The following is a 14,841-nucleotide window of genomic DNA, read 5'->3' as shown; positions in this document are numbered from 1 at the left end:
ATACATATAAAAGGAGGGTTTGGAGGATTAAAAGAGATGCTTTTGCTGAAAATTCCTGTTATTTCTTTAATTCAAAAATATCATTTTGATGAAGTCCTGTGCTACATTTCTCAAGAAACATTGCTTATTCAAACTTAATATTTGGGGTATATTGATTCAGAGATTCAAGAGAGATTATCATAGCTGCTAAACCAGGTTTAGGGCTAGAAAAGGGGAAAGCTCTATTAAAATCTGTATTCACCATGACCCCATGGGTCAGGATTATATCAATTTCCATTTCCTAAGCCTAGAAACTTTTCTAAATAATACGAAAAATAACAATGGCTCCCCAGAAAACAGAACTGTAGTTTCCAAGATAGAAGTCACTGTAAGAAAATAATGCTCTAAAGGAACTCACACCATGATAATTTTTTCTATGTAAATATGCTTCTGAAATGATCACTTTTGATTCTATGAGCACATCTCCCTTCAAGAGTGAAAGTGTTGATAATTAAACTTAATTTCACATGGTCAAGAGATTGGAGATAATGTTAGCCGAATCTGTTCTCAGGTCAGGTAACTTTCCTCGTCACCCTAAACTTGGAAAGCATCCCTCTCAAACAGAAATGAAAATGTAACTGGGTAGTTATAAAGCCCTCAGACAATCTGTTTCAGTCTGTCAGAAACTTTGAAATCTACCCAGGGTCCCATTAGAGAACGGAGGACAGTCTGCAGAAAGTCTGTAGAAAGCACAGTGTTTAGTTAATTTGAGCGACTCACAGGGGCAGATTGCATCAGACTGGTCAGAAAGAAACCCGATTCCTGCCCTCTCCTGCTAAGAGTTGCAGCCCTTCTGATCAGGACTTAACATTTCAGCAGATCATGTTCGGACTTGCCCAGCACGGTGTTCTGCTGGACCAGCAGCCCTGGTTTCCTCTCAGCGATATTGGAAATCGCTGTTCACGTCCAGAGGCAGCTGAATCTTGTCCAGATGCTGAAAACGGTTACATATTTATAGGACATGATCGTGATAAATAACTCACCAACAACAACACTTCCCTGCCCTCCCACTTAGGAACGGGAAGATGAAGATTTGCAAGGCTGGCTGAAACGCCCCTGAATAGAGCCTTTGTTAGCAAATTCGAGGTAGATTATCCCGTGGATCCGTAAGAAGCAGAGGGAGTCAACCGGATTGAGCTCAGATCTAGTTTTTTGACAGCCGATGTTGGGATACGAGCCTGAAAATCTCCCCTCTAACCCTGCCTGTATGCCTGCACCTCTCACGTGGTGCTCAGTGAAGATTTGGCCGGAGGCTAGGGTGTGTTTAAAAGGCCCAGCGCTGAACCAGATCTCTCAAATATTCATTTAACACTTTCCAAATTGAAGCCCTTTGCAGTTTGCCAAAACTATTAACTTTTTAAGTGTACAGTAAGTGTGAGCAAAGCAGTGTATATTTTTGGAACTCTACATAAACTAAAATGCAGGTGTGGGATAACATCTCTATAGACAAAACCAGCTCCCCCCCACAGGAGTCTTTCTACAAAGGAAGGAGGAGTAAAACATTTAAAAGCTTCTAATTAGAGATTGAGATAGATTTTCCACAGAATAAACATATCACAGCGTTACCACATTCATCTTAGCAAGACCACCCTCAGATTGCATTACGTTAATAGAATATCCTTGGGCTGAGTGTCTGAAAAAAATGAACACTGACAAAGTAAACTGTGATCGTAATTTTTTTCAATCAGTATTATTCTGTTTAGGAAAACTTGCAATATTTATGAATCTGAACAAGAAAACAGGCATTAGAAAACCAGTTTTTATTGACGACACGCTTCAAATCTTCATTCTTTAGAAAGACAAGCTAATGCATGTATTGTCTTAGGAGGTTGTTACGAAAAGGAAATAAAGCATCTGAAGGCTAAGTTTACTTTACAGATATTTTGCAGAGGGAAACTTCCACATTATTACAGTTAAGCTATTAAAATGTATGTGTTGGTGTTCTACCCAATGTTTGGAGAATTTGTGACACCAGTCATAGTCACGTGACTTATTCTAATGATGCTTAGATGTGTTTGAAGCCCTAGAAGTAGGAAGCATAAATTTCAAATAACATATGCTAAGTGTGAAGTCCTTACTTGTATTTTTAGCCCAGAGGGGACTGTGTTAATGTCTTTCCTTTTCTTTATTTTCCCTTTCTTCCTCTGGTTCAGCGTGTTCATTCATACCTTACTACTACAGAAAAGAAACACCCATATTTTTTAAGTCAGGTTTAACTAGTACTTAAAAAGGGCTTTTGACTTTTGTGTCAAACATGATAGACGAGTGGAAGCTAAGTTGAAAGTCTGTTTAAATTTTCACATTGTAGCAGGCATCATAACTTGGTTCACTTGGGAAATCCATCTAACCTTTTATTGTGGTTAAGTAAACATTTTAAAGCTAACATGTACGGACTCATTTTCTAGTTTCGTGAACTAGTGTGTTTAAAACTCTTTAAGGTAGATAAATATCCTTTGAAAGCGAAGAGTTCATTCACATTCTAAAGAAGGATAAATCTTAAAGAAGCATTAAAAACTCTGGCAGCTGGCTTTTGTATGTGTCTGCCTGTTTTAGGCGTTCTCGCTCCTTGCCTAGATGTTAAGTTCTAGCGAAAAGATTCAAAGAAGCTCATATACAACTTGGACAGTGAAAGAGCGGTACGTGTATAGACATAGGTTAGGGTTCGGCAAAATGAAATGAGGTAAAATACGTGACATCATTTAACCTAATTATCTCATTAATTTTATTGGAGATAAGCTTCTCTTTCATGGTCCTCGAAAGAATGAACTCTTTTCCTCTTAAATATTTAAAAGCTTTACTGTCACAGGGTCATTTTTCAGATGAAAGGGAAATCTTTAGATATTCAAATAAAACAGTGATTTTCTCTTGAGTTGGAAAAAATAATTTCTAGCTGAATAAGATGTTGAAATGAACTTATTGAATTAGCATTTCCTCCGTGTTCCCCTTACTTGACCGAGGTTTTAGTCAACCATATGGTTTACGTGTGCTTATAATTGACAACTGCATTTGCATAAGCTGTAATATATTTCTTGAAAATACTTACATTGGCTTCCTTTGACATTTTAGAAAAACTTGACCACATACTCAAGAATAACCTAGCTAAGAAAACAAGCATTTGATTCTTAATTACCTTGTCACTTTAAAAGTATTTAAAAATGTTGGCATTTAATTTTTAAGGCTGGGTTATGTAGTGATTATTATTACCTGAAGCTATCTTTAACCAGAAAATATTATTTATAATGTTGCCAATATTACTGAAAGGTATTTAACCAGATTTAGTATAGTTTAGATAGTATTCCTAAATTTTAATAAAAACTTTGTTTTTGAAGGAAAAAAGCTCTGATAATTATATGTTATTCAAAACTTCAATTTTATTGGAATTGCTTTGATTTGAATATTTCTAGGGGAAAAAAGGCAAAGCTGTAAAGCAGAAATTAAAATCATATTACAATTGCTTATCCTAATAATTATCAGCTACTTCATATGTTATGTATAAGCTCATGTTAAACATGACGTGTTATTTTGATCTGATTTAACTGAGGCGGTATCATTCTATAGTTGATAACAATGGTTCTTTAGAACGTACTGCAACAGTCTAATGAAAGGACGTTTGGTTTGGTCTTCACATGGAGGCACTCTCTTAAAGAATAAACCACGGCATAGTTAACCAAGTTACTAAAAGAATAGAGACAGTGGTTATAAGTTAGTCATTTCTTCTGCCCTTCAGGAGAATAGACATCTGAAAAGGAGTCTAGTTAAGCTCAATTTCCAAGTCCAAAAATTTCTCAACGCGCCAGAAGCAGTGCTTTCCAGCAACTTCTGCTCCTTTCAAACGTGTCCTTTCCCGCACTCCGGTCTGCTCAGCCGTCTTCAGAAATTCATTTGCTTCATTTCCTTTTCACGCTCTATGATTCTTGTTGCCAGGAAGATTATGGAAGGTTCTGTCAACAAGTGTCTGTACGTTGTGTTTCATTCATCGCGGGAGCTTGTCATCCTTCTAAACATCGCATCTGTGTTTTCATCAAAGCTTTCCTTTTACATTCTATTCTTCCCTCCCACGCCCCCCTTGTTTACTTTTTTCCAAAGGTTAAAAGGTGTAGTCCCCTTTTTCTCTAGAAAGTTTCCTGTTTATAGCTGGTAACTCTTCTGTAGTCTCCATCCTCAGCACTGCACAATGCCGTCCCTTCATCCGTCCCTGGGTCACAAGGGAGCTCTGTTTGCCATAAGACGGAAAGCCCAGCCTGCGAGCTGCATCGCCCTAAGACCTAGTTAGATAATCGGGGTTCTTACTGGGGCGATTGTTCGGGAGATGTCTAGATTTCTGTATGAGAGCGAGAGCGCGAGGGCGCTTGGCGAAATCGCAAGGCTCAGAGCATGACCGCCTCTTCCTCTGCTCCCCTGTGTGCCGTGCAGTGCTGGGCCTGAACCTGCTCAAGGAAGAGGTGCGGCTCTATAGCTGCACGCCTCGCAACTTCTCCGTGTCCATCCGGGAGGAGCTCAAGAGGACCGACACCGTCTTCTGGCCGGGCTGTCTCCTGGTGAAGCGCTGCGGCGGGAACTGCGCGTGCTGCCTGCACACCTGCAGCGAGTGTCAGTGTGTCCCCAGCAAAGTCACCAAGAAGTATCACGAGGTATGGGCGGCCTTTCCCTTCCCGAAAGATGACAGACCAGCCTCTCTGAAGAGGATTTTGGTTTAGAAGGGAGATGTCGTCTTCACGAAAACCAGACCAGACAAAACCAAGGTTTACCAAAGAGCTCAAGTTTTCATTTATTATTATTATTATTTTAAATTTATTATTATTATTTTTTGGCTGCATTGGGTCCTCGTTGCTGCGCGCGGGCTTTCTCTAGTTGCGGTGAGCGGGGGCTACTCTTCGTTGTGGTGTGCGGGCTTCTCATTGGGGTGGCTTCTCTTGTTGTGGAGCACGGGCTCTAGGCACGTGGGCTTCAGTAGTTGTAGCGCACGGGCTCAGTAGTTGTGGCTTGTGGGCTCTAGAATGCAGGCTCAGTAGTTGTGGCTCGTGCGCTCCAGAGCGCAGGCTCAGTAGTTGTGGCTCACAGGCTCTAGAGTGCAGCCTCAGTAGTTGTGGCGCACGGGCTTCGTTGCTCCGTGGCATGTGGGATCTTCCAGGACCAGGGCTCAAACCCGTCCCCTGCATTGGCAGGCAGATTCTTAACCACTGCGCCACCAGGGAAATCCCTGTTTTTTAATTAGGACCTTGAACTCAGGAAACCAGACATCAAGGATTTAGAAAGCTTGTCCTCTGATAGCACATCATGGGTACTCAGTGGAGGTTTTCTGTCTCATACAAAAAAGAAACTGTTTTTCCAGGGAGGAAAATGGGTGAAACTTTTCACCTCTTCAAAATATGAAGGGAAAATATTTCAAAGACAAACTTGGAGGTAAATTATGGTCTATTTTGGAGAAAATAAAGATCTTTAATATTTATCTTTCCATTTGGGGCCATTTGGGCACATAAATTCCAAGGGACATATTCATAATTATACTTCCTGTTATTTCATCATTTATATCTTCCTCTTATTCATGGTGCCCCAAATAGTATGTTAAGCTTTTTATAGATCCTTCATGCTTCCCTTTATTCCATGGAATTAAGGAAAATACAATATGAAATGTTAGTAATTATTGTTTTTCAGAGCCTTGGGGACCTTAGAGTTTATATGTTTAAAGTTTTCATTATCCCCGGTGATACCCAACCCCCTCCAGTCCTCCCCAGAAGCACGTGGCTTTCGTGCATCCGGAAGCGACCCCTTCCTGATGGCTCACCTTCAGTTTTTACAAAATGTCTTTTACAAACTTTAATTTTCACAAAACCAAACCAAAATCTACCTCCTGACTTCATTTGGATATGGCTTCATTCATTTTCACTTTTTTCTGCTAAATAAAAGAATAACACAAACTAAATACCCACTTGATAAAGGAAATGATTTTACCTGTGAGTGAAGACGTCGGTGAAACCCTAATTTGTTGGGTAATCTGAACAGGTAGCTGCGCTCATGTGACGTGGTTGCCCAGCTCTTCCGCAATATTGTGTTGGCAGGTGATTAAGTGGGAGAAAAGCAGTGGATTCCAGACAAGGTGCCTGTTTCCCTCCTAGATCTACCATTAACATGTAACCATCCACAGGACACTTAACCTTTGTAAAACATGTGCGAACTCTGATAATGTCTCAGGTTTTTCCTAAAGGGGTTATTCTCTGACAATTGTTAGATGGCAAGTTTTAGAAGATGACATCCAAACCTGGCAGTCTGGGATAAAAGTAGGACTGTTGACTGCCGCCCTCATAGTCCACTTTCGTTTCTACACCACATACGTCTAAAGATCCTTGTGTTGGGAACGGGTGCACTCCTGTTCAGGAGGAGGTCCTCAGGAGCCTGTGGGAGCCCCAGCTCCACTCTGCCCAGACGACGGCTTGTTGCTACTCTAAGAACTGGAAGTCTAGTCAAGAAAAAACCCTTATGGGGTAGTTTTGTTACCGAACCAGACTTGGGTCTGCTTGCTGGGGCAGTAAAGCTGCTGAACCAGGTCGTGGGGAGGAAAGTGCAGCATTCATTGCAGGTGCCAAGCAAGGAGACCAGGCAGCCAGTGCTCAAAAGACCCAAACTCCTCAAAGGCTTTCAGGGACAGGTTTTTAAAGACAGGGAGGCGTGTGATCAGCTGGTGGACACTCTTCCGATTGGTTGGTGGTGAGGTCATCGGGAGTCCACATCATCAACCTTCTGGTTCCAACCGGTCTGGGATCTACATGCTTGTGGGCAGCATGCAGTTAACTTCTTCCATCTGGTGGCGGTTTCAGTATCTGCAAAACAGCTCAAGGGACCTGACTCAGAATATCGTCTGTAGCCCGTGAGGAGGAACTGAAGGTCCTTGACTTTGCTTAATGGCTAAACTGTTATTATTTTGTCTTGCCGTACTGTTTTCCTTTCTTTATGCGTTTTCTCATTTCTCTGATTAAATGACTAGAGCTTTTCCACAGACAAAAGACAGGCAGAGGACATGCGGCCGGGCGGGCGAGGAGGTCTGCTCTGGGAAGGCCTCCCAGGGTCCTGCTCAGTGACAGCCCTGAAGCACATGAAAGTTAAAAGGCCTTAAAGGGTCGGCAGATCTTAGAGTTGGTTGGCATAATGTGAAAGAATAGGGTGAGAGTAGGAATTAAGCTGGGGTGATCTCTCCCCACCTAAAATCATTTCATTTTGAACTCTCTAAAGCAGGGACTTACTAAGCAAAGTGTATCTGGGGACCTGATTTAGCCAACAAGTCTTGGGTTTATGACTCACCTTGCTACGACCTGTAAAACCCAGAGCATTTCTAAACAAGTTTATCAGATGCTGAATTGGTATCATGCTTCTGGGGCAGCTGAATCAGTCCTCAGATCAAGTGTATCCTCCCCCATCCTATACTTGTAAATTTCTTTTCAAATACCATTAGTTTTAGGTTTCTCCAGAAAGTTGCCCCAGAACGTGCAGTATCTGTTTTAAAGTCTGAGATAAAGTTCTTGTGTAGGGAAAGGCCATGGCCAGTGCTTGGACACGCACTGACCTTCTTCCAGAATGGTATTGATTTAGCCTTCCAGTCTTCAGGTGGCGTTGATTATGTGTATTATCTGCATGTCCACAACTTCGGATGCTTATCTAATTGTACGACCGTGTAGTGCAAGTTTCCCACAAATATCTCTCGTGTGTGTGCAGAAATATACATGGTTACCTGTTCCACATTTCTCATAGATATCTCCAATCCAATCATCTCAGTTCTCTTCTATGGGAATTACAAATTTTTCTGTGATAGTTATTTTGTTAACCATCGAATTACCCTATGAAAAAAGGATTACTTGTTTGGTGTAATTCATGATTTCTGAGACCTAGATTTTTCTCAGTCTTATATTTTGCAAGTTCTGAGTCTAGTACTACTCCTAAATAAGTGAAATTTTTTGAAAACATAATTCAAAATAGTTCTTAAGTCATCGAAGACCATTAATCTGGGTCTAGAGATTTAACTCATTCAAAGTTAAGCCCATCTTGGGCTTTAATTCTTTTTGATGATCATTGCTCCAATTTTCAGTTTAAAGATTATCCCACTTCATGGACAAGGCAAAAGCAAAGATAGAGCTTAGGAGTTTTAATTTTTCTCTCTTCCATCCAGGTCTATGATACCAGCTTCCCTGCATATTAAGCTGACGTGTGTCCATTTGTATCACTACAAATATAACTGAGTTATTCCCTCTTTTGCTTTCCTTTAGCATTTTCCTTGAGTTTTGTTCAACCATTGTATCAAAAATAAGTTTACAGACTTAAAATTCTCATAAAATATAATGATATTACTGTAGTAGTGTTTTGGTATAATATTATAGCATAATAGTATCATTAAGGTTGATTCTTTGTAGCAGTCACCAGATACTCTTTATTGGAGGCCATTCTAGCCAAAAACAAAAAATGTTTTTTCTTAATTTCCCCGTCTCCCAAATAGGAATTCTCAAAAAAGCAAGACAGGAGCCTTATATACGTATACACTTAGATGTTACCTCTTCCTTGAAACACTTTTGAGTTTCCTGCCAATCCCAGCGTAACTCATTCCTCCTCTGTGCATGTGTAGGACTTTAAAGGTATCTCTATAAGCTAACTTTTATTATTTCGTAATTATTATTTATTTGTATTTGTTTCTCCCAAATTGAGAACTCAGAGTAAAGATCCCATCACAGTGTAGCACTCAAGAGCGGGGACTCCAAGGCTGGGCATCCAGGGTTTGAATCTGACATTTGTTAGCTGTGTGACTTGGAGCAAATTACTTCGTCCCCTGGGCCTCGATTTCTCCATCTGTGAAGTGAGCCGTCACCCCTCGTGCCTTATTATGAGTAAGACTTAGAACGAGGTGTGGCACATTTCAAGCCCTCAGTATACGCTAGCGATTGTCTCACTCACCTTCACTTCCTCCGTGTTCCTAGCCTCATTAAAGTACGGCAAATGATCGGTAAAGATTTAATGAATTTGCCCAGAGGTAGGACGGTATTCTCTTTCTGGAAAAAAGATCTATAGGAGACTCTGACAGAAGAAACATATTTGCTCCTTTTTTCCATTCTTAATCAGCATGATGAGTTTCACCTTGTTTATATCCTCGTATATTTAGTTTCACTTCTTTCCTTAACACAGTAGTGTTTTCTTGCTTAGATCTGTTTGTCTGGGGGAAATAAATATACCACTCAATTGCCTTATTCTAGTAGTGAGCCCCGTCACTCAAGGTTCTATGCCGCCCAGAATTTTGGGCATCATTCCCTGATGGGTCTTTCTGTGCCCGATCTGTTCTGTCCGCAGTCTCTGGTTTTAGCTTTTCCCTGGATTGGTTTTTCATGGCCTCGTGATTTTAGTTTGAACCTCTTCCTCAACATTTGTGTGAGATGTGCTTCTACCTTGTTTCTTTTCTGTGTCATAAGCTATGTCCTAAAAACCAAATTCTCTAACATTATCTGGGACCTGCTGGTCATCTTCCAGGTCTCTCTTTGTCTCCCAAAGTCCAAACTTTCAAAGGGAATTGAGAGAGAAAACACTGATTATCACCCACCCCTCCCCACCACGTACAAGACCTTAACGTCACTGGAACGTTATAAGATTCTTCTGCTGTTTGTAAACACCCACAGGTATCGGTGGATGAAAACTGGGCACGTGGGGGGACGTTTGTTTGGTGAACGCGTGTTGCGTCAGCACCACAGAGGAAGGAAAGGCTCTAGGATTGCCGCCTGGTGTCATCAACTGTCGGGACTGTGTATGGCGGCCTCTCTAACCATTACCCTTCATAGTTATTTTTCCCCTGCCAACTGGGAAAATGTATACAAGTGGACACAGGATTTAAAGACATTGTCTATGCCAGTATCGCAGTGTATCTCCACCCAACCTCATTCCAGAAGCCCTTTGTAGCGCGAGTGTGCTACTAAGGTATAGTGCCAGCATCTTAAGAGAAGTTGGTTTTGACACCGCCTTATGTTGGTCAAAAACAAGAAATCAGTACCAACCCATGATCTATATTCAATACTCATTGGGTTCAGTTTCACATTAACATAATAGTCTTAGTCATTTTTATTCTGGAATTGTAAATGTAATAGAGAATCTTTACAAGTTTACTGTTTCTCATCGTTATCATAAGATTTTGCAGTTTATCTCTCTAGGAAGAAAGTTACTAAATAAATAGAGTGTATGACTAGTAATATTCTGAGTCTTGATGAAATTAGTATCCATCACTGCAACTTAATCATTTCTGTTTGGCAGAAGTACAGACACTGGCTGTGTCACTCATTCTCCCTAAGCTTCTGTTCACTCACATGTAAAATAGGGGTAATAACTGAAAATTACTTTATAGAATTCTTGTGAGTTAAAGTATGTAAAAACATTATTAGAGCGCCTGGCAACCCATAAGCGTTCAAAAAATGTTAGCTGATTAACCTTCGATATGACCACATACTCCAAATGAGGGACCATTCTCTGTTTTTCTTTTTTAAATCTTCAAGTAAGACAGTCATAAAACCTGACCTTTGCCTTTTTGGATTAATGAATATTTCCAGCAACGCTATCTTTTAGAAGTTGCTCTATGAGGTTGTCCGTGTCAGACCCAGAGAGCAGAGAAACTGGACAACTTCATATTATGCTGTGCTCGAGGCTTTGTTCATAAGCCAAGCCACATAATTTCTAAAACTTTGCCATTTCTGTCATAAGACCTAAAATGTAATCATACACATTGAGTAGTTAGTTCTTATCAGATACGTCAGATAGTCTCTTATAGAGTACATAGCCGTGTCCTTCCGTCACAGTGTGAAAAGGGTGTGTTTAGTATCAGTGTCCGTTGTGCTATATTTCTGGTTAAGAATCTCAACCATCCAAACTGCAAATAACTTCATTTAATAGAGACATTCTTGTTATTATTGCCAAACCATCTACAGTGCACTAGGACCCAGCTGCAGAAAGTTAGCTGTGACCGAGGCTGATGTCTACGAAGTACATGTAATCCGTGTCATCAAGTTGATGGAGGACTTGGCCTTTAGCCAAGGGCATTAATGAGTGGCATAATTGACTCAGACTCATCTGCAGACCATGTTTCTTTTCGCAGCATCGCAGTACTTGCCTGCCTTGCTTCAAGGATAAATATTTGCTAAGTGTGTGAATAAATGAATGAGTGAAAGAAACCAACAAACAGAAAAATGAATTGCGCATTCGTGGTTCCAAGACACCTAACGAAGGTGAAATTCTTTCTAATACAGTTAGGTGCGTAAAGGAAAGCGGGCATGGCATGGTGGGCCTTTCCATTTAAGGCCGGTTCTTTTTTTTTTTTTTAGTTTAGTTTATTAAAGTATAGTTGATTCACAACATTGTGTTAATTTCTGCTGTACAGCAAAGTGATTCAGTTATACACATATGTACGTTCTTTTTCGTATTCTTTTCCGTAATGGTTTATCCCAGGATACTGAATATAGTTCCCTGTGCTCTGCAGTAGGACCTTGGTGTCTATGCGTTCTATATGTAATAGTTGGCCTCTGCTAACCCCAGACTCCCACTCCCTCCCTCCCCCACCCCTTCCCCCTTGGCAACCACAAGTCCGTTCTCTATGTAAGGATTGTTCTTTATTCTGAGCGCCTCCTTCCAAATCGTTGGTATTAAAAGGTCCTTCCTTTCACACAGTGATGATGATCATTTGTGATTTGTCTGAGGGGTGGGGGAGTATGTTCATCCTGCCTTCAGTAGTTAAAAATTAAAATGTGTAGGTCGCTGTTGGACCCCGAGATTCTGGTCTGAAATTGACCTTGTCCATGAAATCAGAAGTTGCAGACGTGGCCTGATTTTAAAGGTGGTTTCCATCGTTCCCTTTCAGGTCCTTCAGTTGAGACCCAAGACGGGCGTCCGGGGGCTGCATAAGTCGCTCACGGACGTGGCCCTGGAGCACCACGAAGAGTGTGACTGCGTGTGCAGGGGGAACCCCGGGGGATAACGCCTTGCGGTGGCTCAGGGCTGCCACTGCGACAGAGCTCGTGCCTTATCTCCATCCACAATCCCAGCTGGCTGTTGGTTCCAGGGCCCTTTCATCTTCAGGATTTACAGCGTGTTCTGAGAGAGGAGATACCACGCAGAAGTAGGGGTTGTGCAACGGCCCTTTGGAGGAGAGGCCCCACGACAGGAGAAAAGTCCTTGCCAGGGAGAGGATGAACCTTGTAGATTCCTAGTTAGTGGCAAAGTCCCCACGTGCGCCCTTGGCTGCCTGTGTGTCTCTCGTCTGGATGAGGCCTAGGTTCATGTCAGCACAGGAAACACTGCCCCTAAGCCCCTGGTTCTGTCGCCTTGCTTAACTTTAAAGCCCCTGCTCTGGGCCTACAGTCACAGAAATCTGGGATTGTTTCTCATTCACATGCATAAGCCAGAGTGTTCTGAGTTCTACCAACGTGGGTGTAAAAAAAGAACTGTGCTGCCATGAATTAAACTTGTGTCACGCTGATAGGAGAGACTGGATTTTCCCTATTTCTTACTCAGATTCCTGCCATTTAGAAGAACAGACCTCCATCCGCGGTTTGGAACAGACAAACCTGAGAAGAAGAGTGGCCTTATCTTCACTTTATAAGTTGGTTTATTTGTGTTATTGTGTACATTTTTATAGTCTCCTTTTGACATTATAACGGTTTGCTTTTCTAATCTTGTTAAATATATCTATTTTTACCAAAGGTATTTAATATTCTTTTTTATGACAACCTAGATCAACTATTTTTAGCTTGGTAAATTTTTCTAAACAGAATGGTTATAGCCAGAGGGACGAAGATGATATAAAATATTGTTGCTCTGACAAAAATACATGTATTTCCTTCTTGTATGGTGCTAGAGCTTAGATCAGTCTGCATTTTGAAATACTGACATGGGAAATGGATAGAGTTTGGTAAGTGGCAAAGACTCTCGGAAAATAAGTAAATATGTCATCTTCCACTCCCCTTATTGGAGATGCCGGCAAGAAGCAGCGTATTCCCGGAGGCATCCAGGAATTACTAACCCCTAACCCTTATTTTGGGAAAAGTGAGCCTAGCTCAGCAGAACAGAAAGCACCTTGAAGAAAGAGACCTGACAGCCTCCCGACAAAGCGTGCTCGGCTGTCCCGTAGGACCACATCCTATTTATTGTGATGCTCTGGTTGGATTGTCTTTAAACTCTGTTCCATACACTTGTATAAATACATGAATATTTTTATGTACAGAAGTATATCCTTTAACCGATTCACTTATTATACTCTTTGGCAATTAAAAAGAAAATCAGCCAGATCCTTTGCTTGTAAAATGCTTAATATTATGCCTAGGTGAAGTGGTGACTATTTGAATTCAAAATGTGTGGAATCACCAAATAAAACAATGCAGCTGTTTCGGGGAGAAACTGAGTGTGTGTTTGCAAGATTTGTCCCTTAAATGCCCAGAAAATAAAAGCGACAGACTTCTGTGTTACCACGATTTTTATTATGCAAAAGCTGGTATCCATTCAAAAGACAGGCAGAAAAGTGCCCATTTCTGGGGAGACTTTCCTGCCCCTGGACTCCAGTGCCTCTGCGCCATAGTTTTCTTTTTCCCAGTCATCTTGATAGTAATTGCTGGTAAATTAAATTGCAGATGGCTTGGAGTTGGGTGTGGTTAATGAAATGCTTGATGATAGCTTGTATGGTAGTATGAAACTGACAGTGGGCGGGGATCCTGTAACTTTCCACTCTTGTCTTCATTTCCAGCGGCTGGTACTAGAGGGGCTGAGCCCAGGTCCATGTGGCGTGTGGCTTACGTGTGTGTGCAGTTTACACGGCACTCCTCCAGGTGGCAGCCTCAGTTTCAGAGGTAGATCTCTACGCAGGCTGGTATCTTCAACACCTGATCCCTGCCTTGGAACTTGCCCGGGAGCCATCTAGGTCCCAGACTCTTCTTCCAAGGCAATACCCTTTCCGGCACTTTTCCACCTGGCAGTCCTACCCTGCGCCCAACCACGTGGAAGACAAGTAAAAAGTGAATATACGTGCTGTGTCTTATTGACTTATTTTCATAGTTTTGTTGCAGCCCCCTGGAGGCTGATTAGGTACAGCCCAGCTGCTCCCCTGGAAGGTCTACGCTGCCTCTCCCTCTGGGCGGTCGACAACTCTCATTAGCACAGTCAAGAGGCTCTGAAATCTAAGAGCAGTGAGCGGTGGAACTGTGTTCAATCCAGCATTTCCAATTGGTTGTTTTTAATTTATTTTATTGAAGTATAGTTGATTTACAGTGGTGTGTTGGTTTCTGCTGTACTGCAGAGTGATTCAGTTATACGTACATGTATCAGTACATTCTTTTTTGTATTATTTTCCATTATGGTTTATCCCAGGATATTGAACACAGTTCCCTGTGCTATACAGTAGGACCTTGTTGTTTATCCATCTTATATATAATAGTTTGCATCTGCTGACCCCAAACTCCCGATCCATCCCTCCCCTCCCCGCCTCCCCCTTGGCAACCGCAAGTCTGTTCTCTATGTCTGTGAGTCTTCCTGTTTCGTGTGCTAGCACTCTCTATGGACCAATGGTTCCGGACTCATCTATTTCAATAATTTTTTTTTTTTTTTGCGGTACGCGGCCCTCTCACTGTTGTGGCCTCTCCCGTTGCGGAGCACAGGCTCCGGACGCACAGGCTCAGCAGCCATGGCTCACGGGCCCAGCCGCTCCGCGGCACGTGGGATCTTCCCGGACCAGGGCACGAACCCGTGTCCCCTGCATCGGCAGGCGGACTCTCAACCACTGCGCCACCAGGGAAGCCCTATTTCAAT

At 41.9% G+C, this 14,841-nt stretch overlaps 1 protein-coding gene across 1 annotated transcript in view; it reads left to right on the top strand.

The window, feature by feature from the left end:
* PDGFC (platelet derived growth factor C) overlaps nucleotides 1–14,017 on the top strand; it is a gene marked incomplete at its 5' end in the record, with an annotated part of 218,619 nt that extends 204,602 nt beyond the window's left edge. Inside the window, 2 exons of the mRNA XM_082653391.1 lie at nucleotides 4,453–4,670; nucleotides 11,906–14,017. Of these exons, the coding sequence (XP_082509517.1) occupies nucleotides 4,453–4,670; nucleotides 11,906–12,022 (335 nt within the window). The 3' untranslated portion in view covers nucleotides 12,023–14,017. The remainder of the gene's footprint in view (nucleotides 1–4,452; nucleotides 4,671–11,905) is intronic.
* Between the last annotated feature and the right edge of the window lie 824 nt (nucleotides 14,018–14,841).

This window comes from Grampus griseus (assembly GCF_964374135.1).
Source record: "Grampus griseus genome assembly, chromosome: 4".
Taxonomy (NCBI): domain Eukaryota; kingdom Metazoa; phylum Chordata; class Mammalia; order Artiodactyla; family Delphinidae; genus Grampus; species Grampus griseus.
The sequence above is the reverse complement of the archived record's forward strand: the minus strand, read 5'-3'. Positions and strand labels throughout refer to the sequence as shown.